General features: G+C 59.3%; 1 protein-coding gene across 1 annotated transcript in view; it reads right to left on the bottom strand.

Moving 5' to 3' along the window:
- Positions 1-341: 341 nt before the first annotated feature.
- Positions 342-23535, bottom strand: part of LOC121469031 (histone-lysine N-methyltransferase SETD1A-like) — a gene marked incomplete at its 5' end in the record, with an annotated part of 23509 nt that continues 315 nt past the window's right edge. The window contains 13 exons of the mRNA XM_072920893.1: positions 342-1451; positions 2713-2850; positions 3455-3574; positions 5660-5770; positions 5841-6010; positions 7722-8681; positions 12814-12862; positions 14340-14480; positions 15848-16333; positions 16416-16472; positions 18005-18158; positions 19687-19889; positions 21159-21262. Of these exons, the coding sequence (XP_072776994.1) occupies positions 1278-1451; positions 2713-2850; positions 3455-3574; positions 5660-5770; positions 5841-6010; positions 7722-8681; positions 12814-12862; positions 14340-14480; positions 15848-16333; positions 16416-16472; positions 18005-18158; positions 19687-19889; positions 21159-21262 (2867 nt within the window). The remainder of the gene's footprint in view (positions 1452-2712; positions 2851-3454; positions 3575-5659; positions 5771-5840; positions 6011-7721; positions 8682-12813; positions 12863-14339; positions 14481-15847; positions 16334-16415; positions 16473-18004; positions 18159-19686; positions 19890-21158; positions 21263-23535) is intronic.

The raw sequence follows: 23535 nt of genomic DNA, 5'->3' as shown, positions 1-23535 counted from the left end.
CCCAGAGTCCCACAGGCTGACCCCAAAACCCCCAAAACCCCTCAGAGCCCCCCAAAATCCTTCACACATCTCCCAGAGTTCCACAGGCCGACCCCAAAACCCCCTAAATCCCCCAAAATCCCTCACACGTGTCCCAGAGTCCCACAGGCTGACCCCAAAACCCCCCAAACCCCTCAGAGCCCCCCAAAATCCTTCACAAATCCCCACAAGTCCCACAGGACAACCCCAAAACCCCCTAAATCCCCCAAAATCCCTCACACATGTCCCAGAGTCCCACAGGCCAACCCCAAAACCCCCAAAACCCCCCAGAGCCCCCCAAAAAACGGAGACGGAGGCGGTGCCAAAGCTCAGTGGCCCTTTATAAAAAGGGGGGGCTCGGGGGCCCCCCCATATCCACATATGTACAGGGGGGAGGGGCATGTACAGGTATTTACACCCCCCGGGGGTATTTACAGAGTGGGGGGAGGGGCGGGGGGGGAGGGGCAGACCCCCCCCCCTCCCCCACATCCCCCCCCCACCCAGACACGCCCCCAGTTTCTACAAGAAACAGCCAAAAAAAAGGGAGAAAAAAGCCTTTTTTGGGAGGGGGGAGGGGCGCGGTGACGTCGCGATGATGTCACGGCGACGTCGCGATGATGTCACGGCGATGTCGCGGTGATGTCACGGTGATGTCATCGTGGTGGGGGAGGGGCGGCAGTGCCGCGGCGGCCAAAGGTCGACTCTCGGCTCCCTCCGGTCGGTGGTGGCTCCCGGTGGCCAAACGCTGATCCCGGTGGCCAAAACCCAACGGTGGTGGCCAAAACCCAACTGTGGTGGCCAAACGTCAACCACGGCAACCAAAGGTCAATGGTGGCAGCCAAACCCCAACGGCGGTGGCCAAAAGCCAACGGCGGTGGCCAAACCCCAACTATGGCAGCCAAAAGCCAACGGCGGTGGCCAAACGTCAACCACAGCGGCCGAAGGTCAATGGTGGCAGCCAAACCCCAACCATGGCGGCCAAAATCCAACAGTGGTGACCAAAGGTCAACGGTGGCGGCCAAAATCCAACGGTGGTGGCCAAACCCCAACCATGGTGGCCAAAAGTCAATGGTGGCAGCCAAACCCCAACAACGTTGGCCAAACCCCAACCATGGTGGCCAAAACCCAACGCTGGTGGCCAAAACCCAACGCTGGTGGCCAAACCCCAACCATGGTGGCCAAACCCCAACCACGTTGGCCAAAACCCAACCGCGGCCGCGCCGCCGTTCCCGCCGCGGGCCCCGCGCGGCGCCGGCGCGTCAGTTGAGGGTGCCGCGGCAGCTCTCGGTGCGGCACAGGCACGGGATCTTGGTGTCCTCGATGGGGAACTTGTAGTCGTAGGTGATCTCCTCGTTGACGCCGATCGGCTGCTTCGAGTAGATGACGATCTTCTTCTGCGCCTCGATGGTGATCACCTTGGCGTAGCAGTTGGGCTGGGGGGCACCGGGGGTCAGCGGACCCACAAGTACCGGGGGGTCAGGGGACCCACAAGTACCGGGGGGTCGGTGGTACCCCCAAGCACCGGGGTCAGCGGTACCCCCAAGCACCGGGGTCAGCGGGACCCACAAGTACCGGGGTCAGCGGACCCACAAGTACCGGGGTGAGGGGACCCCCAAGTACCGGGGTCAGTGGGACCCACAGCGACCCCCAGGGCATGAGGGGTCAGGGGGACCCACAGAGCACCGTGGGTCAGCAGGACCCCCAAGCCCTGGGGACCAGCGGGACCCCCAGCGCCCCCCAAGCCCTGGGGCCCACCAGGACCCCCCGAGCCCCACAAGCACCAGGGGTCAGTGGGACCCCCAAGCCCCGGGACCCCCAGCACCCCCCGAGCCCCCCAAGCACTAAAGGGACCACCAGGACCCCCCGAGCCCCCCGAGCCCCCCAAGCCCTGGGGACCACCAGGACCCCCCGAGCCCCCCAAGTCCTGGGGACCATCAGACCCCCAGAGCCCCCCAAGCCCTGGGGACCACCAGGACCCCCCGCGCCCCCCAAGCCCTGGGGACCATCAGACCCCCAGAGACCCCCAAGCCTTGGGGGCCACCAGGACCCCCTGAGCCCCCCAAGCACTAAAGGGGTCAGTGGGACCCCCAAGCCCTGGGGACCAGCGGGACCCCCAGAGCCCCCCAAGCCCTGGGGGTCAGTGGGCCCCCCAAGCACTAAAGGGGCCAGCAGACCCCCAGCGCCCCCCAAGCCCTGGGGCCCACCAGGACCCCCCGAGCCCCCCAAGCCCTGGGGCCCACCAGGACCCCCCGAGCCCCACAAGCACCAGGGGTCAGTGGGACCCCCAAGCCCCGGGACCCCCAGCGCCCCCCGAGCCCCCCAAGCACTAAAGGGACCACCAGGACCCCCCGAGCCCCCCGAGCCCCCCAAGCACCAGGGGTCAGTGGGACCCCCAAGCCCTGGGGACCACCAGGACCCCCTGAGCCCCCCGAGCCCCCCAAGCACCAGGGGTCAGTGGGACCCCCAGAGCCCCCCAAGCCCTGGGGACCACCAGGACCCCCAAGCCCCCCAAGTCCTGGGGACCATCAGACCCCCAGAGCCTCCCAAGCCCTGGGGACAACCAGGACCCCCAGAGACCCCCAAGCACTAAAGGGGTCAGTGGGACCCCCAAGCCCTGGGGCCCACCAGGACCCCCTGAGCCCCCCGAGCCCCCCAGGACCCCCCAAGCCCCCCGGCCCCCCGCGCCGCGCTCACCGTGCAGCAGTGGTTGATGAAGCGCGCCAGGTTGCCGCACTTGGTGGCGTCGATGATGGTGTCGTGGTCCACGCGGAACAGGTAACTGCTGCCGATGCCCTCCTGCGCGTAGCGCTTCTCACGCATGTCGGCCACCACCTGCGCCCGCCCCGCGTCACCGAGGCCACCCCGGGTCACCCAGGGTCAGCCAAGGCCACCCGGGGTCACCCGGGGTCACCCAAGGGCACCCGGGGTCACCCGGGGTCAGCCAAGGCCACCCGGGGTCACCCGGGGTCACCCAAGGGCACCCGGGGTCACCCGGGGTCAGCCAAGGCCACCCGGGGTCACCCGGGGTCACCCAAGGGCACCCGGGGTCACCCGGGGTCAGCCAAGGCCACCCGGGGTCACCCGGGGTCAGCCAAGGCCACCCGGGGCCACCCGGGGTCACCCGATGTCACCCAGAGGTCACCCAGAGGCCACCCCGAGGTCACCCAAAGCCACCCAGAGGTCACCCAGAGGTCACCCAAGGCCACCCCAGGCCACCCAGAGGCCACCCAAAGCCACCCAGAGGCCACCCAAAGCCACCCAGAGGCCACCCAAGGCCACCCAGAGGTCACCCAAGGACACCCACAGCCACCCAGAGGTCACCCAAAGCCCCGGGGACACCATGGGGACACCGTGGGGACAGCGATGGCCCTGGGGACACCTGAGGGGGTCTGGGGACACCGAGGGGACACCCTGGGGACACCTTGGGGACACAGACCTGGCGGATGTTCTGGCCCACGTACTCGATGACCATCTCGTCGGCCGCGATCGGCTCCATGGCGAACAGACCCCACTCGTGGATGCGGCTGCGGCCGAAGCGGAGACGCTTCTTCCGGAACTGGGGACAATGGGGGGACAAAGGGGGTGGCACCGGGGACACGGGGACACAGGGGGGGACATGGGGGTGGCACCGGGGACACGGGGACACAGGGGGGGACATGGGGGTGGCACCGGGGACACGGGGACACAGGGGGGGACAAGGGGGTGGCACCGGGGACACGGGGACATGGGGGGACAGGGGGTGGCACCGGGGACACGGGGACACATGGGGACAAAGGGGGTGGCACCGGGGACACGGGGATGGCACATGGGGACAAAGGGACACGGGGGGGACACGGGGGTGGCACCGGGGACACGGGGACACAGGGGGGACAAAGGGGTGGCACCGGGGACACGGGGACACAGGGGGGACACAGGGACAGGGGGGGACAGGGGGTGGCACCGGGGACATGGGGATGGCACATGGGGACAAAGGGACACGGGGGGGACACGGGGGTGGCACCGGGGACATGGGGATGGGGACGGGGGGACAAAGGGACACAGGGATGGCACACGGGGAGACGGGGATGGCATGGGGGACATGGGGGGACATGGGGACAAAGGGACACGGGGATGGCACACGGGGAGACGGGGATGGCATGGGGGGGACACGGGGGGACATGGGGATGGCACAGGAGGACACAGGGACACAGGGGGGACACAGGGACAGGGGGGGACAGGGGGTGGCACTGGGGACATGGGGGTGGCACATGGGGACAAAGGGACACGGGGGGGACACGGGGGTCACAGGGACATGGGGGGGGACACGGAGATGGCATGGGGGGACACGGGGATGGCACACGGGGATGGCACAGGGGGGCATGGGGGGGACAAAGGGACACGGGGGGGACATGGAGGGTCACAGGGACACGGGGGGACACAGGGATGGCATGGGGGGACACGGGGATGGCATGGGGGGACACGGGGATGGCACAGGGGGACAAAGGGACACGAGGGGACATGGGGGGACACAGGGGGACATGGGGAGGGCACAGGGGGACACGATGGGGGACATGGGGACGGCACGGGGGGACATGGGGACATGGGGGGGGACACGGGGGGGACACGGGGATGGCACACGGGGGGACATGGGGACATGGGGGGGACAAAGGGACACAGGGGGACACGGGGTGGCACGGGGGGACAAAGGGGAGACATGGGGGGGATGTGAGGATGGCACGGGGGGGATACGGGGGGACACGGGGGGACACAGGGGTGGCCCACAGGGACAGGGGGACATGGGGGGACACGGGGGGACACGGGGATGGCACGGAGGGACAAAGGGACACGGGGATGGCATGGGGGACATGATGGGGGACATGGGGATGGCACGGGGGGACACGGGGGGACACGGGGGTGGCACAGGGGGACACGGGGATGTGATGATGGCACAGTGGACACAGGGACATGGGGGGTCACAGGGACACGGGGGGGACACGGGGGTGGCACAGGGGGACACAGGGATGGCATGGGGGGACATGGGGGGGACATGGGGGGACATGGGGATGGCATGGGGGGACAAAGGGACACAGGGGGACACGGTGGGGACATGGGGACACGGGGATGGCACACGGGGGACATGGGGACGTGTCACCAGGGATGGGGATGGCACGGGGGGACAAAGGGACATGGGGGGGTCACAGGGATGGCATGGGGTTCACAGGGACATGGGGGGGTCACAGGGACATGGGGGGGACACGGGGGTGGCACAGGGGGACACAGGGATGGCATGGGGGGACACGGGGGGGACACGGGGATGGCACAGGGGGACACGGGGACATGGGGACACGGGGATGGCACGGAGGGACAAAGGGACACGGGGATGGGACAGGGGGACATGATGGGGGACATGGGGATGGCACGGGGGGACACGGGGGTGGCATGGGGGGACATGGGGGGGACACGGGGGTGGCACAGGGGGACACGGGGACATGGGGACATGGGGATGGGACGGGGGGACACGGGGGGACACGGGGGGACACGGGGACATGAGGGGGACACAAGGACGGCACACGGGGACACGTCACCGGTGCCGGGGACACCCAGTGACACCGGTGTGACCGCAGTGACACCGAACGACCCCGGAGCCGCCATCGGGACCCACCTTGAGCTGGTTGAGCTTGAGCAGGTCGCTGTCCGGCAGCGCGGCCGCGCCGATGGCGCTGAGCAGCCGCCGCTGCTCCGAGCGGCGCTCCGACAGGACGCGGTTGGGGCCCTGCGGGCGGTGACACCGTGGGGACACCGCGGTGACATCGGGGACACCGTGGGGACGTCACGGGGCTCACCTGTGCGTCGGGCGCGTCGGGGTCGGGGCGCGGCGCGGGGCAGGGCCGCAGGTAGCGCGCCTTCTCGCGCCGGCTGATGGGGTAGTAGCCCTCGCTGCGGGCGCTGCCCGTCCGGTGCTCGCGGCTCTCCGGCCACCGGCGCCGGCGCCGCGGGCTGCCCGCGCGCGTCAGTGAGCGCGTCAAGGGACAACGGGACAGCCACGGCACCCTTGGGGCCCCAGGGCCCGTCACTGTGTCCTTAATGCCACCCTTGGGTCCCCAGAGCCACCCTTGGGGCCCCAGAGCCACCCTTGTGTCCTCAACAACCATCCAAATGTCCCCAGAGCCCATCCCCGTGTCCCCAATGCCACCCTTGTGTCCCCAGAGCCCGTCACTGTCTCCCCAGTGCCACCCTTGGGTCCCCAGAGCCCATCCTTGTGTCCCCGATGGCACCCTTGGGTCCCCAAAGTTCATCCCTGTGTCCCCAGGGCCCGTCCCTGTGTCCTCAACACCCATCCCAATGTCCCCAACGGCCATCCCAATGTCCCCAACACCCAATCCAGTGTCCCCAACACCCATCCCAATGTCCCCAACGGCCATCCCAATGTCCCCAACACCCAATCCAATGTCCCCAGCACCCATTGCAATGTGTCCAATGCCCATCCCAATGTCGCCAACGCTGATCTTGGTGTCCCCAGTGCCACCCTTGTGTCCCCAGTGCCCATCCCTGTGTCCTCAACGCCCATTCCTGTGTCCTCAACAACCATCCAAATGTCCCCAACGCCCATTCCAATGTCCCCAACGCCCATTCCAATGTCCCCAACACCCATCTTGGTGTCCCCAGTGCCACCCTTGTGTCCCCAATGCCCATTTTGGTGTCCCCAATGCCCATTTTTGTGTCCCCAACACCCATCCAATGTCCCCAACACCCATTCCAGTGTCCCCAACACCCATTTAATGTCCCCAACACCCATCCATGTGTCCCCAACGCCCATCCCAATGTCCCCAACACCCATCCAATGTCCCCAACACCCATTTTTGTGTCCCCAACACCCATCCAATGTCCCCAACACCCATTCCAGTGTCCCCAGCACCCATTCCAATGTGTCCAACGCCCATCCCAATGTCCTCAACACCCATCTTGGTGTCCCCAGTGCCACCCTTGTGTCCCCAATGCCCATTTTGGTGTCCCCAACACCCATCCAATGTCCCCAACACCCATTTAATGTCCCCAACACCCATTTAATGTCCCCAACACCCATTTTTGTGTCCCCAGCACCCATTCCAGTGTCCCCAACGCCCATCCCAATGTCCCCAACGCCCATCCAAATGTCCCCAACGCCCATCCCAACGTCCCCAATGCCCATTCCAATGTCCCCTACTCCCATCCAATGTCCCCAACGCCCATCCCAATGTCCCCAACCCCCACTCCAGTGTCCCCAACCCCCAATCCAGTGTCCCCAACACCCATCCCAATGTCCCCAACGCCCATCCCAATGTCCCCAACGCCCATCTTGGTGTCCCCAGTGCCACCCTTGTGTCCCCAATGCCCATTTTGGTGTCCCCAATGCCCATTTTTGTGTCCCCAACACCCATCCCAATGTCCCCAATGCCCATCCCAATGTCCCCAACACCCATCTTGGTGTCCCCAATGCCACCCTTGTGTCCCCAATGCCCATTTTTGTGTCCTCAACACCCATCCCTGTGTCCTCAACAACCATCCAAATGTCCCCAACGCCAATTCCAATGTCCCCAACGCCCATCCCAATGTCCCCAACACCCGTCCCAGTGTCCCCAACGCCCATTCCAATGTCCCCAACACCCATTCCAATGTCCCCAACACCCATTTTTGTGTCCCCAACACCCACTCCAGTGTCCCCACCCGCAGCCCCGTCAGGATATCGGTGTGGGGCACCCAGTGGGTGTCGTTGAGCCAGTGTGCGGCGCCGTCCTGCTGCAGCAGCCGCTCGTAGGTGACCCGCAGGAACCGCGCGTCCTCGGCGTCCAGCCCGGCGCTCCAGATGTCGTACAGGATCGTCATCTGCTCGAACTCGCTGCGCGGCGCGAACGCCACCGGCGCCACCGGCGCGGTGCCACCACCACGGGGCCGCAGCCACCGCCGCGTGCCGCCCTCGCTGCTGTCGCTGTCGCTGTCGCTGTCACTCGATGATGATGATGATGATGATGATGATGGCGGCGGCGGCGGTCGGTGCCGTTTGCGCCGCGGCGGAACCGCCGACGGAGCCGCCGCGTCGCTGTCGGTGCCGCCGACCGGCGGCAGCTCCGCCACCACCTCCTCGGGTGCCTCCAGCACCTCCTCCAGGCACGGCGCGTGCCCGGCGGGCGCGGCCGGCGGCGTTTTGGCGTAGTTGTGCTCCAGCAGCACCGGCGGCGCGTCGGCGTCGGTGTCGTCGAGAGCGATGGCCGCCAGCACCGCCAAATCACCGCCAACGCCGCGCTGGGGGCTCCTGCGGGGGGCGCTGTGCGCGCCGCGGGACAGCTCCAGCAGCGAGGAGGCCCCGAGGTGCTCGGCGGCGGCGCGGGGCGGGCGCCGGGGCGGGGGGCGCCGCGCGGGACCCCCGTCGGTGGCGTTGGTGGCGTTGGTGGAGGTGTCGGCGCAGCTCTTCACCAGCGACGCGTGATCGGCCGGGAGGTTCGCCACCAACCGCGGCGGCGGCGCCGGGGGGCGGGCGGGGGGCTCGCGGCGCCGGGGGAGGGGCGTGGGGGGCTTCGGGGGGCTCGGGGGGCTCGGGTGGGGTGGTGGTTGGGGGGCAGGGGGCGGCTCTTCGGCCTTTCGGCGTTTTTTGGGGGGCGGCAGCAGCGGGATGGGCGAGGAGGGGCGCGGCGGCGGCGGGGGAGGGGCTGCGGGAGAGAAAGGGGGGGGTCAGAGGGGGGAACCCGAAATTTGGGAGATTCACCCCAAAATTTGGGAGATCCACCCCAAAATTTGGGAGATTCACCCCAAAATTTGGGAGATCCACCCCAAAATTTGGGAGATTCACCCCAAAATTTGGGAGATCCACCCCGAAATTAGGGAGATTCACCCCAAAATTTGGGATATCCACCCCAAAATTTGGGAGATCCACCCCAAAAGTTGAAAGATTCACCCCGAAATTTGGGAGATTCACTCCAAATTTTGGGATATTCACCCCGAAATTTGGGGAGATCCACACTGAAATTTGGGAGATTCACCCCGAAAATTGGGAGATCCACCCGGAAATTTGGGAGATTCACCGTGAAATTTGAAAGATTCACCCCGAAATTTGGGAGATTCACCCCAAAATTTGGGATATCCACCCCAATTTTAGGAGATTCACCCCAAAATTGGGATATTCACCCCAAATTTGGGAGATTCACCCCGAAATTTGAGAGATTAAACCCTGAATTTCGGAGATTAAACCCGAAATTTGACAGATCCACCCCGAAATTTGGGATATTCACCCCAAATTTGGGATATTCGCCCCAAATTTTGGGGAAATTGGGGCGGTGCTTACCCGGTTTGGGGGAGGGCGGCCGCGGCGGCTCCGGCGGCTCTTCGGCCTCGTCCTCGGAGGATGAGGATGATGATGAGGATGATGATGATGATGAGGATGAGGATGAGGAGGGTGAGGACGAAGGCCGCGGGGAGGAGGAGCTGCTGTCCCCTCCCCCCTCGAACGGCGACAGTTTGGAGGAGCCTTCGGCCTCTTCCTCCTCCTCCTCCTCCTCCTCCTCCTCCTCCTCCTCCTCCTCTTCCTCCTCTTCTTCCTCTTCTTCCTCCTCTGCAGTGACAACAGTGGTGTCACCCCCCTGCGCCCCCCACAGTGACCCCAAACCCCCCAAAAATGTCCCCAAATATTCCCAAAATATCCCCAAATATTCCTAAAATGTCCCCAAAACATCCCCAAATGTCCCCAAATGACCCGAAATGTCCCAAAATGGTCCCAAATGACCCGAAATGACCCAAAATGGTCCCAAATGACCCAAATGTCCCCAAATGTCCCCAAATGACCCGAAATGACCCAAAATGTCCCCACCCCCCCAATGTCCCCACCCCCCCAATGTCCCCAGCCCCCCAAAAATGTCCCCAACCCCCCCAAAATATCCCCAAAATGTCCCCAAATGCCCCCAAAACGTCCCCAAATGTCCCCAAACCCCAAAATCTCCACAATCCCCCCAAAAATGTCCCCAACCCCCCCAAAATATCCCCAAAACGTCCCCCAAAGTCCCCAAATTCCCCCAAATGACCCAAAATGACCCAAAATGTCCCCAAATGTCCGCAAATCCCTCACCCGGGCCCGGACGGGGGGGTCCCCTCGATGTCCCCAACCCCCAAATGTCCCCAAATGTCCCCAAATGTCCCCAAATATCCCAAATGTCCCCAAATGACCCGAAATGTCCCAAAATGGTCCCAAATGACCCGAAATGACCCAAAATGGTCCCAAAAGACCCAAATGTCCCCAAATGTCCCCAAATGACCCGAAATGACCCAAAATGTCCCCACCCCCCCAATGTCCCCAGCCCCCCAAAAATGTCCCCAACCCCCCCAAAATATCCCCAAAATGTCCCCAAATGCCCCCAAAACGTCCCCAAATGTCCCCAAACCCCAAAATCTCCCCAATCCCCCCAAAAATGTCCCCAACCCCCCCAAATATCCCCAAAACGTCCCCCAAAGTCCCCAAATGACCCGAAATGTCCCAAAATGGTCCCAAAGTCCCCAAATTCCCCCAAATGTCCCCAAATGACTCGAAATGACCCAAAATGACCCAAAATGTCCCCAAATGTCCCCAAACCCCTCACCCGGGCCCGGCCGGGGGGGTCCCCTCGATGTCCCCAACCCCCAAATGTCCCCAAACGTCCCCAAATGTCCCAAATCCCCCCAAATGTCCCCAAATGTCCCAAAATGTCTCCAAATGACCCCAAATGTCCCCAAATGTCCCCAAATGTCCCCAAATATCCCAAATGTCCCCAAATCCCCCCAAAATGTCCCAAATCCCCCCAAAATGACCCCAAATGACCCAAAATGTCCCCAAATGTCCCAAATGTCCCCAAATCCCCCCAAAATGTCCCCGAATGGCCCAAATGACCCAAAAATGTCCCAAATGTCCCAAATCCCCCCAAAATGTCCCCAAATCCCCCCAAAATGTCCCCAAATGGCCCCAAATGCCCCAAATGTCCCAAAATGTCCCCAATGTCCCCAAATGTCCCAAATCCCCCCAAAATGTCCCAAAATCCCCGAAAATGTCCCCAAACCTTCACCCGGGCCGGGCCGGGGGGGTCCCCGGGGGGGTGGGGGGGGCCCCTCCCCCTTCCTCCTCCTCCTCCTCCTCCTCCTCCTCTGCGCTTCGGCCTCGTCCTCCTCCTCCTCCTCCTCCTCCTCTTCCTCCTTTGGGGGTCACGGGGGGTCAGGGGGTCCCCAAAATCCGGGGGGGGGCCCCAAAAATCGGGGGGGTCCCCAAAACACGGGGGGGGGGGCCCCAAAACCCATCCCCAAAACACGGGGGGGGTCCCCAAAACACGGGGGGGGGTCCCAAAATTCGGGGGGGGCCCCCAAAATTCGGGGGGGGGTCCCCAAAATCCCGGGGGGGGTCCCCAAAATCGGGGGGGGTCCCACCTTGGCCGAGGAGGACTCTTCGGACGCCTCTTCCCCTTCGCTGTCCAACCGGAACAGTTTCCGGCGCTTTCCGGGGCCCTCTGCGGCGCGCGGCGGCTCCTTCTCTGCTTTGGGGCAAATTCGGGGAAATTTGGGGCTTTTGGGGTTTTTTGGGTTTTTTTTTGGGGTGGTTCGGGGGATTTTTTGTGGGTTTTTTGGGGTTTTTTGCGGATTTTTTCAGGGGGTTTTTGGGTTTTTAGGAGGATTTTTTGCGGTTTTTTGGAGGATTTTTTGGGGTTTCTTGGAGGATTTTTAGGGTTTTTTTGGAGTTTTTTAGGGGGATTTTTTTCTTGTTTTTTTAGAGGATTTTTAGGGTTTTTTTGGGGTTCTTTAGGAGTTTTTTAGGGATTTTTTTTCTTGTTTTTTTAGGGGATTTTTAGGGGTTTCTTTGAAGGATTTTTAGGGTTTTTTTGGAGTTTTTTAGGGATTTTTTTCCTTCGTTTTTTAGGGTATTTTTTTGGGTACTTTTTGGGTATTTAGGGGTTTTTTTTTGGGGGGGTTTTCTGGGGGGTTTCTTGGGGGTTTTCTGGGGTTTATTAGTGGGTTTTGGGGTTTTTTTGGGGTGTTTTTGGGGTATTTTTGGGGGGGGTTGGGGTTTTTAGGGGGTATATAAAGGGGTTTTTGGGGATTTTTAGCGGTTTTTTGGGGATTTCGGGGTATTTTTGGAGCTTTTTTGGAGCTTTTTTGCCGTTTTTTGGAGGTTTTTTGGGTGGTTTGTAGGAGGATTTTTCGGGCTTTCTTGGAGGATTTTTAGGGTTTTTTTGGGGGATTTTTTTCTTGGTTTTTTAGGGGATTTTTTTGGGTACTTTTTGGCTATTTAGGGTTTTTTTGGGGTTTTTTTTTGGTGTAGTTTCTTGGCGGTTTTCTGGGGTTTATTAGAGGGTTTTGGGGTGTTTTTTGGGGTGTTTTTGGGGTGTTTCTTGGGGTGTTTTTTGGGGTTTTTTTGGGGTTTTGGGGGTTTTTAGGGGGTATCTAAAGGGGTTATTGGGGATTTTTAGAGTGTTTTTTTTGGTGTTTTTTGGGGGGTTTTTTGGGGGGTTTGGGGTGTTTTTTGGGGTGTTTTTTGGGGTGTTTTTTGGGGTGTTTTTTTGGGGTGTTTTTGAGGGGGGTTTTTTGGGGTTTTGGGGTTTTTAGGGGGTATCTAAAGGGGGTTTTGGGGTTTTTTGGGGTGTTTTTTGGGTTTTTGGGGTTTTTAGGGGGTATCTAAAGGGGTTTTTGGCGTTTCTTGGGTGTTTTTTGGGTTTTTGGGGTTTTTAGGGGGTATCTAAACGGATTTTTGGGTTTTTTTAGCAGTTTTTTGGGGGTTTTGGGGAGGGGCCTCACCATCCTCATCCTCCTCGGGGGGGGTGGGGGGTCGGGGGCGCTTCTCCTCCCCCCCCTCGTTCAGCTCCGACGGCTCTTTCCGCTTCACCTGCGGGAAACGGGGAAAAATGGGGAAAAACGGGATAAAAATGAAAAAAGGGAGAAAAAAGAACCCCGAAATCCCCCAGACCCGCCCCAAAAAGGGACACCCAGCACCCCAAATCCCCCCCAGGACCCCCAAATCCCCCCCAACCCCCCCCAGGACCCCCCAAAATCCCCTCCAAGACCCCCAAAATCCCCCCCAAACCCCCCAAAATCCCCCCCAGGACCCCCAAATTCCCCCCCAGGACCCCCAAAATCCCCCCAGGACCCCCAAATCCCCTCCAACCCCCCCCCAGGACCCCCCAAAACCCTCTCCAAGACCCCCCAAACCCCCCCAGGACCCCCCCAAACCCACCCAGGACCCCCAAATCCCCTCCAGGACCCCCAGATCCCCCCCAAACCCCCCCAAACACCCCCAGGACCTCCCAAAATCACCCCCAAAATCCCCAAATCCCCCCCAAAATCCCCTCCAAGACCCCCAAATCCCCCCCAGGACCCCCCAATTCTCCCCAGATCTCCCCCAGGACCCCCCAAAATCTCCTCCAAGAACCCCAAATCCCCCCCAAATCCCCCCCAAACCCTCCCAGGACCCCCCAAAATCCCCTCCAAGACCCCCAGATCCCCCCCAAACCCCCCCAGGACCCCCCGAATCCCCCCCAAATCCCCTCCAAGACCCCCAAATCCCCCCCAAAGCCCCCCAGGACCCCCCAAAATCCCCTCCAAGACCCATAAATCACCCCCAAACCCACCCAGGACCCGCCAAAATCCCCTCCAAGACCCCCAAATCCCCCCAAATTCCCCCCAAATCACTCCCAGACCCCCCCAGGACCTCCCAAAATCCCCTCCAAGACCCCCAAATCCCTCCCAAAATCCCCCAAATCCCCCCCAAACCCCCCCAGGACCCCCCAAAATCCCCTCCAGGGTCCCCCAAACCTCCCCAGGACCCCCCAAAATCCTCTCCAAGACCCCCCAAATCCCCCCAAATCCCCCCCAAACCCTCCCAGGACCTCCCAAAATCACCTCCAAAATCCCCAAATCCCCCCCAAAATCCCCTCCAAGACCCCCAAATCCCCCCCAGGACCCCCCAATTCTCCCCAGATCTCCCCCAGGACCCCCCAAAATCCCCTCCAAGACCCCCAAATCCCCCCCAAACCTGCCCAGGACCCCCCAAAATCCCCTCCAAGAACCCCAAATCCCCCCCAGATCCCCTCCAAACCTGCCCAGGACCCCCCCAAATCCCCTCCAATACCCCCCAAACCCTCCCAGGACCCCCCAGATCTCCCCCAAACCCACCCAAATCCCCCCCAAAATCCCCTCCCAGGACCCCCCAGATCTCCCCCAAACCCACCCAAATCCCCCCCAAATCCCCTCCAATACCCCCAGATCCCACCCAAACCCCCCAAAATCCCCTCCAAGACCCCTCAAATCCCCTCCAAGACCCCCCAAACCCCCCCAAAGCCCCCCAGGACCCCCCAAACGGGCACCTTGAAGGAGGGCAGGCGGAGGGCGCCCCGCAGCCCCGCGCCCCCTCCCCGGGCCCAGTCCACGAGGGAGAGGGAGAGGAGGGCGGGGGGCGGCTCCTTCGGCCTCGGCGCCTCCTCACGGCCACGGCCCGACTGGAAGGGCTGGGGGAGAAAATTGGGGGTCAGGGGGGTAAAATTGGGGTCAGGGGGGTAAAATTGGGGTCAGGGGGGCAAAATCGGGGGGTTTGGGGGGCAAAATCGGGGTCAGGGGGGTAAAATTGGGGTCAGGGGGGCAAAAATTGGGGGGTCAGGGGGGCAAAAATTGGGGGTTTGGGGCAGAAAATGGGGGGTTTGGGGTGACAGCGGGGTCAGGGGGGCAAAATCGGGGGGTCAGGTTCGGGGTCAGGTTTAAAAGGAGATTTTTGGCTGGTTTTGGTCAGATTTGGGTCAGATTTGGGTCAGATTTTGGGTCAGAGTTTGGGCTGGTTTTGGTCAGATTTGGGTCAGATTTTGGGTCAGATTTGGATCACATTTTGCTCAGATTTTGCTCAGATTTGGGTCAAATTTGGGTTAGATTTGGGTCAGATTTTGGGCTGATTTTGGTCAGATTTTGGGTCCGATTTTGGTCAGATTCGGGGCAGATTTTGGGTCAGGTTCGGGGTCAGGTTCCACAGCAGATTTTAGCGCAGCTCTGGTCAGATTTTGGTCAGATTTGGGTCAGATTTGGGTCACATTTGGGTCAGATTTGGGTCGGATTTTGGTCAGACTTTGGGCTGATTTTGCTCAGATTTTGCTCAGATTTTAAAGCAGATTTTGGGTCATATTTGCCCAGATTTGGGTCAGATTTTTGCCCACCTTGAGCTGCTCCTCCTTGCGCTCCCACCACGCGTCGAAGATTTGGGTCAGATTTGGGTCAGATTTGGGTCAGATTTGGGTCAGATTTTGGGCTGATTTGGGGCTGGTTTTGCTCAGATTTTAAAGCAGATTTTGGGTCATATTTGCCCAGATTTGGGTCATATTTGCCCAGATTTGGGTCAGATTTTTGCCCACCTTGAGCTGCTCCTCCTTGCGCTCCCACCACGCGTCGAAGGTATTGCTCAGATTTTGGGTCAGATTTGGGTCAGACTTTGGGCTGATTTTGCCCAGATTTGGGTCAGATTTTTCCCCCACCTTGAGCTGCTCCTCCTTGCGCTCCCACCACGCGTCGAAGATTTGGGTCAGATTTTGCTCAGATTTTGGTCAGACTTTGGGCTGATTTTGCTCAGATTTTGGGCTGATTTTGGGCTGATTTTGGGTCATATTTGCCCAGATTTGGGTGAGATTTTTCCCCCACCTTGAGCTGCTCCTCCTTGCGCTCCCACCACGCGTCGAAGATTTGGGTCAGATTTGGGTCAGACTTTGGGCTGATTTTGCTCAGATTTGGGTCAGATTTTGGGCTGGTTTTGCTCAGATTTTGGGTCAGATTTTGCTCAGATTTTGGGCTGATTTTGCCCAGATTTGGGTCAGATTTGGGTGAGATTTTTGCCCACCTTGAGCTGCTCCTCCTTGCGCTCCCACCACGCGTCGAAGGCGCGGAAGGCCACGTTCTCCACCATTTTCCGGTTGAGGTCGCGCTGCATCGTGGCCTTCATCTCCTGCACCAGCGCCGCCAGGACCCCCTCCACGGGCCCGGGGGGCTCGGGGGGCGCGGGGGGCGCCGGGGGGTCCGTCCCCGGGGGTCTCTCCTCGGCCGTGGGGGGCTCGAAGGGCGGGGGAGGGGGCGGGAAGCGGGGGGGCGGGGGAGGGGCGAAGTGGGGCGGTGGGGGAGGGGCGAAGGGGGCGCCCCCCCCGCCCCCTCCCCCACCCCCAAAGGCGGATTTGGGGGCGCGGAGGCGGCTCAGCAGCGGGAGGGGGGTGGGGACCCCCCCCCAGCGCCCCCCCGGACGCCCCAAAAGCTCCAACAGCGCCGGGGGGGACCCCCCGAAATCGGGGAGGGGGCGCGGGGGGGGAGGGGGGAGGGGCACGGCCATCAGGGGCTGGGGGGGGGGGAGGGGGCGGGAAGGACGGGGGAGGGGGAGGGGGCTCCGGGAAGGGGGAGGGGGGCAGTGGGGGAGGGGCGTGGGGGGCGTCGCTGTTGTCGTCGGAGGAGATTTCCATGTCCTCCCCCGAGGAGGTCTGAAAATGGGGGGAAAATGGGGTGAAATGGGGCTGGGGGCACCCCCAGATGGGAGGTTACCCCAAAACAGACCAAATTACCCCAAAAAACCCCAAAAAACAGCCCAAATAACCCCAAAAAACAGCCCAAATCACCCCAAAAAACTGCAAAAAACCACACAAATCAACCCAAAAACGGCCCGAATGACCCCAAAATGGGAAAAATCACCCCAAAAATGGCCCAAATCACACCAAAACAGTCCGAATCACCCCAAAAAACTGCAAAAAACGGCCCAAATCAACCCCAAAATGGCCCAAACCACCCCAAAATGGGCTACATTGACCTGAAAATGGCCCGAATGACCCCAAAAACCCCCAAAAAACCACCCAAACCACCCCAAATCACACCAAAACCCCCTCAATTCCCCCCAAAACCTCCCCAAACCCCCTCAAATCCCCCCAGAACCCCCCAAATCCTCCCCCAAGTCTCCCCAAAGCCTCCCCAAAACCCCCCAAATCCCCCCAAATTTCTTCAAAACCCCCTCAAATCTCCCCAAAATTTCCCCAAGCCTCCCCAAATCCTTCCGAACTGCCCCCAAAACCTCCCCAAACCCCCCCAAGCCTACCCAAAGCCCCCCAAAATTTCCCCAAACCCCCTCAAATCCTTCCAAACCCCCCCAGAACCCCCCAAATCCTCCCCGCAAACCCCCCAAGCCTCCCCAAAACCCCTCAAAATCCCCCCTAAACCCCCCAAAGCCCCCCAAATCCCCCCCAAATTTCCCCAAACCCTCTCAAATCCCCCCAAAAGCCCCCGAATCCTCCCCCAAGCCTCCCCAAATCCCCCAAAATCCCCCTAAAACCCCCCAAATCCTCCCCCAAGCCTCCCAAAACCCCCCCAAACCTCCCCAAATCCCCCCCAAAATCCCCCCAAATTTCCCCAAATTTCCCCAAAACCCCCCGAAATCCCCCCAAACCCCTCCCAAGCCTCCCCAAATCCCCCCCCAAATTTCCCCAAAACCCCCCAAACCCCCCCAAATCCCCCCCAAACCCCCCCCAAGCCCCCTCCCCCACTCACCCTCTCCTGCCCGTTGGGTCGGGGGCTCGGGGGGGCTCCTCCCTCCCCTCCCCCACCCCGGGGGGGCTCCGGGGGCTCTTCGGGGACCCCCCCGGGCCCCTCCTGGGGGGGTTCCCCGGGCCCCTCCCCCTCCCCACCGGCGGGGGGGGGGGCTGGGCGGGGTGCGGGGGGGTTTGGGGGGGGTGGGGGTGGGGGGGCCTTCCTCCCCCGCCCCTCCCCCACCCTCCTCCTCCTCCTCGTGGGGGGCGGGGGCGGGGAAGAAGTGGGAGCGCTGCTCCTTCAGCAGCGCCTCGATGCGCGAGTCCAGGCTGGGGTGGGGGGCGAAGGGGACACTCTCGGGGGTCCCCTCGGGGGCCGGGGACCCCCCCCGGGCGGGGGCGGGGCAGGGGGAGCCCCCCCGGGGGGAGGGGAAGAAGGGGGAGGGCGGGGGAGGGGAAGAAGGGGGAGGCAGGGAGGGGGTGGGGGGAGGGGGGGGGAAGGGCAGGAAGGAGCCCCCCGAGGGGGGAGGGGGTGGGGGAGGGGGTGGGGGTGGGGGAGGGGCGCGGCGGGAGGGGAAGGAGCCCCCCGGGACTCCCCCACCCCCCTCCGGGGGGCGGCGGGGGGAGGGGAAGGGGTCCGGGGGGAAGGGGAGCCTGGAAGGGGAGAGGGGGAGGGGCGGTCAGAGAGACCCCAAAAACTGGGGAAATCAACCCCAAAACCGGGGAAATCAACCCCAAAAATTGGGGAACCCCCAGCCCAAAAATTGGGGAAATTCCCCCCAAAAATTGGGGAAATCCACACCCAAAAATTGGGAAAATCAACCCCAAAAATTGGGGAAATTCAACCCCAAAAATTGGGGAAATCCCACCAAAAATTGGGGAAATCCATCCTCAAAAATTGGGAAAATTCCCCCACAAAATTGGGGAACCCCACCCCAGAAATTGGGGAATTCCACACCCAAAAATTGGGGAAATCCACCCCAAAAATTGGGGAAATCCCACCCCAAAAATTGGGGAAATTCCCCACCGAAAATTGGGGAAATTCCCCCCAAAAATTGGGGAAATCAACCCCAAAAATTGGGGAAATTCCACCCCAAAAATTGGGGAACCCCTCCCCAAAAATTGGGGAAATTCTGCCAAAAATTGGGGAAATTCCACCCCAAAAATTGGGGAAATCCATCCCCAGAAATTGGGGAAATCAACCCCAAAAATTGGGGAAATCCACACCAAAAATTGGGGAAATCCACCCCAAAAATTGGGGAAATCCATCCCAAAAATTGGGGATATTCCACCCCAAAAATTGGGGAAATCCCACCCCAAAAAATAAGGGAAATTTAAAAAAAAAAAAAAATTGGGCAAATCCCATAAAAAATTGAGGAAATTCTCAAAAAATGGGGGAAATCCCCTCCGAAATTGGGGAAATCCCCAAAAAATAGGGAAAATCCCATAAAAATTGAGGAAATCCCCCAAAAATTCTGTGAAATTCCATACAAAGATTGAGGAAATTCCAAAAAATTTGGGCAAATCCCATGGAAAGGGGAAACCCCCAAAAATTAAGATAATCCCCCCCAAACATCAGGGAGATCCCACCCAAAAAATCAGGGAAATCTCCCCCAAAAATTGGGAAAATCCCACCAAAAATTGTGGAAATCCCTCAAAAAAATCGGGGAAATCCCAAAAAAATCTGGCAAACCCCCCCAAAAATCAGGGAAATCTCAAAAATATCTGGGGAACTCCCCAAAAAATCCCAAAATTCCCCCAAAATCCCAAATCCCCCCCAAGCCCTGCCGCCCACCCCCCAATATGGGATCCCCCCAACCCCCCCCAAAGCCCCAACCCCCCCAAATCCCCCCAAAAATCCCCAAATCTCCCCAAATCCCCCCCAAATCCCCCCAAAAATCCCCAAAATCCCCCCAAACCCCCAAAATCCCCCCAAAAATCCCCAAATCTCCCCAAATCCCCCCCAAATCCCAAAAATCCCCCCAAAATCCCCAATTCCCCCCCAAACCCCCCCAAAAAATCCCAAAAATCCCCCCAAACCCCCCCAAAATTCCCCCAAAAAATCCCAAAAATCCCCCCAAAATCCCCCTAAAACCCCCCAAAATCCTCAATTCCACCCCAATCCCCCCCAAAATCCCAAAAATCCCCAAAATCCCCCAAAAGACCCCAAAATCCGCCTCACCTGCTGCCGTAGGGGGAGGGGCTCCCGTCGGCGAAGGCCCCGAAGGGGGGTGGCGGTGGGGGAGGGGCGAAGGGCCCGAAGCCCCCCCCGGCCCCTCCCCCACCCCCGTCCTGGGGGGTCGCGCTGCCCCCCGGGGGTGGGGGAGGGGCGAAGGGACCCTCGGCCGAGGGGCGGCGCCGGGGGGGGTCGGCCGGGGGGGGCGGCTGGGGGGGGGACCCCGAAATTAATTACCAAAATTAACCAAAATTAACCAAAATCAACCCAAAATCACATCAGGCACCCCGAAATTAATTACCAAAATTAACCAAAATTACTCAAAATTACCCAAAAATCGCATCGGGCACCCCAAAATTAACCAAAATCACCCCAAAATTACCCAAAATCACTCCAAAATCACATCCAGGAACCCAAAATCAACCAAAATCACCCCAAAAATCGCATCAGGCACCCCAAAATTACCCAAAAGTCACATCAGGTGCCCCAAAATTACCCAAAATCACCCCAAAATTAACCAAAATCACCCCAAAATTACCCCAAATCACCCCAAAAACCGCATCAGGCACCCCAAAATTACCCCAAATCACCCCAAAATTACCCCAAATCACCCCAAAATTACCCAAAATCACCCCAAAATCACATCCAGGAACCCAAAATCAACCAAAATCACCCCAAAAATCGCATCAGGCACCCCAAAATTACCCAAAAGTCACATCAGGTGCCCCAAAATTACCCAAAATCACCCCGAAATCCCCCCCCAGGAACCCTGAAACACCCCAGGCATCCCAAAATTTCCTCAAATTCCCCCCCAGGAACCCCAAAAACAACAAAATCCCCCCAGACCTCCCCAATTTCCCCCCAAATCCCCCCAAATTTCCCCTATATCCCCCCAAATCCTCCCCAATTCTCCCCAAATTTCCCCTATATCCCCTCAAACCCCCCCAATTTCCCCCTAAATCCCCCCCAAATCCCCCCCAAAATCCCCCCCAGACCCCCCCAATTTCCCCCTAAATCCCATCCATATCCCCCCCAAATCCCCCCCCAATTTCCCCCAGACCCCCCAAAATCGCCTCCAGACTCCCCCAAACCCCCCCAATGTCCCCAAATCCTCCCCAATTCTCCCCCAATTCTCCCCAAATCCTCCCCAAACCCCCCTAAATCCCCCCCAAACCCCCCGAAACCCCCCCAGACCCCCCGAAATCCCCCCAATTCTCCCCCAAAGCCTTCCAGCCCCCCGAAATCTCACCGTGTCCCCCGGGTCCCCCCGTGCCCCCCCAACCCCCCTATTCCCCCCAGCCCCCCGAAACCCCCCCTGCACTCTCACCGTGTCCCCCCAAACCCCCCCAAACCCCCAAAACCCCCAAACCCCCCTAGCCCCCCAAATCCCCCCCCCTCACCGTGTCCCCCCAGCCCCCCAGCCCCCTGAAACTCCCCAAAATCGCCCCAAACCCCCCGAATTTCCCCCAAAATCTCACCGTGTCGGGGCTCTCTGCGCTGTTTTTGCCGCTGCCCGTGGGGACGGTCTGGGGGGTGTAGGAGCCGCTGACGATCAGTTCATAGAGTTTCATCCTCTGCTGCCCTGCGACACCCCAAAACCAAATCAGACCCAAAATATCCCAAATCAGAGCCCAAAATATCCCAAAATATCCGAGTTTGGGCCCAAAAATATCCCAAAAACCCAAATCAGACCCCAAAATATCCCAAATCAGACCCCAAAATATCCCAAAAACCCAAATCAGAGCCCAAAATATCCCAAATCAGAGCCCAAAATATCCCAAAAACCCAAATCAGAGCCTAAAATATCCCAAAAACCCAAATCAGACCCCAAAATATCCCAAAAACCCAAATCAGAGCCCAAAATATCCCAAAACAGAGCCCAAAATATCCCAAAAACCCAAATCAGAGCCCAAAATATCCCAAATCAGAGCCCAAAATATCCCAAATCAGAGCCCAAAATATCCCAAATCAGAGCCCAAAATATCCCAAAAACCCAAATCAGAGCCCAAAAACACCACATCAGAGCCCAAAATATCCCAAAAACCCAAATCAGACCCCAAAATATCCCAAAAACCCAAATCAGACCCCAAAATATCCCAAATCAGACCCCAAAATATCCCAAAAACCCCAAATCAGAGCCCAAAATATCCCAAATCAGAGCCCAAAATATCCCAAATCAGAGCCCAAAATATCCCAAAAACCCAAATCAGAGCCCAAAATATCCCAAATCAGAGCCCAAAATATCCCAAAAACCCAAATCAGACCCAAAACCAGCACGTGGGACCCCAAAATATCCCAAAATAACGGGGTCGGACCCCAAAATATCCCAAAATATCACATCAGACCCCAAAAACAGCACGTGGGACCCCAAAAACAGCACATTGCACCCAAAAATGTCCCAAAACAGCACGTGGGACCCCAAAAACAGCACGTGGGACCCCAAAATATCCCAAAACAGCACGTGGGACCCCAAAAAACACCACATCAGACCCAAAACCACCACATCAGACCCAAAAATATCCCAAAATACCAGATCGGACCCAAAAATATCCCAAAACAGCACATCGGACCAAAAAACCCCCATAAATCCCCCATAAACCCCCATAAATCCTCTGTAAACCTCCATAAATCCCCTATAAGTCCCCTATAAACCTCATAAATTCCCTATAAATCCCTTATAAACCACATAAATCCCCTTTAAACCCCATATAAACCCCATAAATCCCCTATAAACCCCAATAAATCCCGTTTAAACCCCCCAAAACCCCAATAAAAACCCACCCCTGACGTCGAGCTGGGCGTGGATGGCGGTGCCCATGACACAGACACCCCATAAACCCCTATAAACCCCCATAAATCCCCTATAAATCCCTTTTAAACCCCCATAAACCCCCATAAATCCCCTATAAACCCCATAAATCCCCTATAAACCCCATAAATCCCCTATAAACCCCCATAAATCCCCATAAATCCCCTATAAACCCCCCAAAACCCCTTTAAACCCCCATAAATCCTGTTTAAACCCCATAAATCCCTATAAACCCCCCAAAACCCCAATAAACACCCACCCCTGACATCGAGCTGGGCGTGGATGGCGGTGCCCATGACACAGACACCCCATAAATCCCCTATAAACCCCCATAAATCCCTTATAAACCCCTATAAACCCCATAAGTCCCCCCAAAACCCCCTAAATTCCCCCAAAAACGCACCCCTGACATCCAGCTGGGCGTGGATGGCGGTGCCCATGACACAAACACCTCATAAACCCCCATAAATCCCCTATAAACCCCCAAAACCCTATAAACCCCAATAAACACCCACCCCTGACATCGAGCTGGGCGTGGATGGCCGTGCCCATGACACAAACACCCCTTAAATCTCCTATAAACCCCATATAAACCCCCATAAATCCCTTATAAACCCCATAAATTCCCCATAAATCCCCTATAAACCCCCATAAATCCCACATAAACCCCATAAATCCCCTATAAATCCCCTATAAACACCCACCCCTGACGTCGAGCTGGGCATGGATGGCGGTGCCCATGACACAGACACCCCTTTAAACCCCTATAAACCCCCATAAAACCCCCCAAAACCCCAATAAATCCCCCATAAATCCCCTATAAACCCCATAAATCCCCTATAAACCCCCATAAATCCTGTTTAAATCCCCATAAATCCCATATAAACCCCAATAAACACCCACCCCTGACGTCGAGCTGAGCGTGGATGGTGGTGCCCATTCCCCAGACACCCCATAAATCCCTTTTAAACCCCTATAAATGCCCCATATATCCCCTATAAACCCCATAAATCCCCTATAAACCCCCAAAACCCCCTAAATCCCCC

The sequence above is a fragment of the Taeniopygia guttata genome, chromosome 34 (genome assembly GCF_048771995.1).
Source record: "Taeniopygia guttata chromosome 34, bTaeGut7.mat, whole genome shotgun sequence".
Classification (NCBI taxonomy): Eukaryota; Metazoa; Chordata; class Aves; order Passeriformes; family Estrildidae; genus Taeniopygia; species Taeniopygia guttata.
Note: the sequence above shows the minus strand (reverse complement) of the source record. Positions and strands in the feature narration are given on the sequence as shown.